Consider the following 3,326-nt stretch of genomic DNA (forward strand, 5'->3'; position numbering starts at 1 on the left):
TTACCGTCAGCTCAATAAGGTAACAGTTCGCAACAAGTATCCCTTACCTCGAATTGATGATTTATTTGATCAGTTGCAAGGAGCTACGGTGTTTTCAAAAATTGATCTCCGATCGGGGTATCATCAAATAAAAGTGAAAGATAGTGATGTTCTAAAGACTGCTTTTCTGGGTAAGCAGAATTCCTTATAACATAAAGGAGCCCAGGTGCAGCTAGCTAGCTATGCACCAAATGGAACAAACACTCCACATAGCAATTTTTCCTTATCTTGCAATTAGGCCTGTCAATGGGCCGGATCCGACAGATCCGGATCCGGATTCGAATCCGATAAGACACAATCCGATCCGGATCCGATAAGACTCAAATCCGATAGTGAGAATCCGGATCCGAATCCGAAAAATCCGGATCCGATCCGAAAATCCGAATCCGATCCGGAAACTTTTTTTACTTCAAAAATTTTAGCCAAAAAAAAATATTTTTTTCAAAAAAATACAATTTTTTTTTTCAAAAAAAAATTATTTTCAGAAAAAAAAATAAAAAAATTAAAATAAAAAATAAAAATAAAAATACAACTTCTTAAACATTTTTTTTTCAAAATAAAAATTTTACTATTTTTTTAAAAAAAATTAAAATTTAAAAAAAAAATAATGTTCGGATTCAGATTGATAACGGATTTAATCCGACCCGGATCCGACCCGGATCCGTATTGAATTACCGGATCCGGATTATCGGATCGATGTTATTAGATCCGAATCCGGATCCGGATTGGATTTTTCGGATCGGATCCGGATCGAATCCGGTCCATTGACAGGCCTACTTGCAATGGGTTACCTCATCCCACTCCGCGAGTTCGCCAAGCGACTCGTCCTCACCCAAAACTTCTCAGTCACCTTCATCGTCCCGAACAACGGCCCTCTCTCCGCCTGCCAAAAATCGTTCCTCAACTCCCTTCCCGTCGGCATAAACTACGTCCTCCTCCCACCAGTGAACTTTGACGACTTGTATAACGACGTGATCAGGGTGATGCGGGTCGCCCTCACTCTGTCCCGCTCTCTCCCCTCTCTCCGCGACGTTTTGAAATCATTGGTTTCCAGTTCTCGGCCGGTTGTTGCTCTTGTGGTTGATCTTGTTGCCACTGAAGCATTTGACGTCGCGGCTGAACTCAACATCGCTCCTTATATTTTCTTTGCATCCACAGCCATGACTTTGTCATTATTGCTTTATTTGCCTAAGCTCGACGAATCCATAACTTGTGAGTATAGAGATTTAGCCGGACCGGTTCAAATCCCGGGTTGCACACCGGTTCACGGGAAGGATTTGTTAGATCAAGTTCAAGACAGGAAGAGTGGTGCATACAAATGGCTTCTTGACTTCGCAAAACGGTACAGTTTGGCCGAGGGTATTCTGGTCAATCGCTTTAGGGCATTGGAAGGTGGGGCCATAAAGGCATTGCAAGAGGAAGAACCCGGTAAGCCGTCAGTTTACCCGATCGGACAGCTCGTACAGATGAGTGGGGCTGATGACGGGTCAGAGGGTTTGAGATGGTTGGATGACCAGCCACGTGGCTCCGTCTTGTTCGTCGCATTTGGTAGTATTGGGACACACTCATGTGATCAGTTCACTGAGTTAGCCTTTGGTTTGGAAATGAGTGAACAGAGATTCTTATGGGTCGTTAGGAGTCCAAATGACAAGGCTGCCCTTTCTGGGGTTAATGACCCATTAGACTTCTTACCGAACGAATTTTTAGATAGGACCAGAGGGTTTGGTCTAGTGGTGCCATCTTGGGCACCACAGGCTCAAATTCTTAACCACGGTTCGACCGGTGGATTCCTTACACATTGCGGTTGGAATTCTATACTCGAGAGTGTAGTCAACGGTGTGCCTTTGATTGCTTGGCCTCTTTATGCAGAACAAAAGATGAATGCTTTGATATTAACTGAGGATTTAAAAGTGGCAATGAGGCCAAAAGTTGGAGAACATGGAGTAACTGGACGAATTGAGATCGCGAAAGTTTTGAAGGGTCTAATGGAAGGAGAAGAAGGAAATGCGATTCAGAACCGAATGAAAGACCTAAAAGACACTGCTGGAATGGTGCTAAGTGAAGACGGAGATTCGACAAAGTCACTTTCCGAGTTGGCTCAGAAATGGAAGAATAAGATAGATCGTGAATTAGAAGATTAGTGTACTTTTTCCTCCTCTTTGTATTTTCTATTCCTTCGTCATAATACAGAGCTCTTACAAGTCACCAATTCTTATTTGTATAACTACTATCTTTGATTTTTGTTCAAAGAATTTAAGAGTAGGAACCAATTACGATAATAAACTAGACAGGGCATAAAATAGTTATGGTTACATAGATAGATATTGTTTTAATCTTAATACCGATCGAATAGGTGGATTTGTGTTTCTATTAACAGAGAATAGGGACGAAGGAGCCAATGAAGCGACAGAGTACAGACAATGAACCCAACCACTAACAAATTTTGGCTCTCACTTGGTACCGTAATCCTCCATAGTCCCCATACACCACCAAATTCTAGGTATTTCTATCCTATCCCGAATCCACAATAATAATCCGAATCGTTCACCTTGTTGGTATTGTTTTATAGGGGATCTGAATTTTATAAAATTATTTAAACCATGAATTGTGAATGATCAATTCATGTACCAACTTATATTCGATTGGGCTTATTTTTGCAAAGATATTCTTCTATTTGAGACCTATTAGGGCATCTCCAATGCATACTCTATATCTTCAAATCTTTCTCCATTCCTTTATTTTGGAGGAATTAATCAATCCAACCCATCCTCTACATTTGCCTCCATTTTGGAGGATCAAAAATTTATGGAGGAATATAGGCAAAAATGGAGTATAAATGATTCAAATTGGAGAGGCTGAGTTTGGTTCTCAACTCCAAATCTCTATTTTTTTTCCTTTTGTTTCTAGTTGAAGGAATTGAGGAATAGAAATGAGTGGATTGGAGATAATAGGAATTGTAAAATCCTTCAAAATCACTTTTTCAATATAAAATTATATTTTGATCCTGCAAAATGGAGGAATAGAGATTGTTGAATTGGAGATGCCCTTAGATGAACCGTTCGGCTCATTGTTATAGGTCTAATGTAAGATCAAAAGTCAAGGATTTGTAAAAGTATGAAAGATTAAGGTATGGATCAGGCAGTGTCACATTCTAGACCTATGAGTTAGGCCTGGTGGATGGGACCAGTAGCACAACGGATGGGAACTGGATGTGAGCATCTAATTAGTAAATATCAGGTTTGAGAACAACGTTAAGCGTGAAACTCTTACGTGTCACTTTTCAGAAT

At 40.3% G+C, this 3,326-nt stretch overlaps 1 protein-coding gene across 1 annotated transcript; it reads left to right on the top strand.

Annotated features, from left to right (window-relative positions):
* Window positions 1–821: 821 nt before the first annotated feature.
* LOC131330806 (hydroquinone glucosyltransferase-like) lies at window positions 822–2,180 on the top strand. The gene has a single exon (XM_058364543.1). The coding sequence runs from the start codon at window positions 822–824 to the stop codon at window positions 2,178–2,180; it is 1,359 nt and encodes a 452-aa protein (XP_058220526.1).
* Window positions 2,181–3,326: the final 1,146 nt, after the last annotated feature.

This window comes from Rhododendron vialii, chromosome 1a (genome assembly GCF_030253575.1).
Source record: "Rhododendron vialii isolate Sample 1 chromosome 1a, ASM3025357v1".
Classification (NCBI taxonomy): Eukaryota; Viridiplantae; Streptophyta; class Magnoliopsida; order Ericales; family Ericaceae; genus Rhododendron; species Rhododendron vialii.

What these genes read in the sequence shown, in the direction of transcription:
- LOC131330806 (XM_058364543.1), top strand. Translation starts at nt 822, where the DNA reads ATGGGTTACCTCATCCCACTCCGCGAGTTCGCCAAGCGACTCGTCCTC.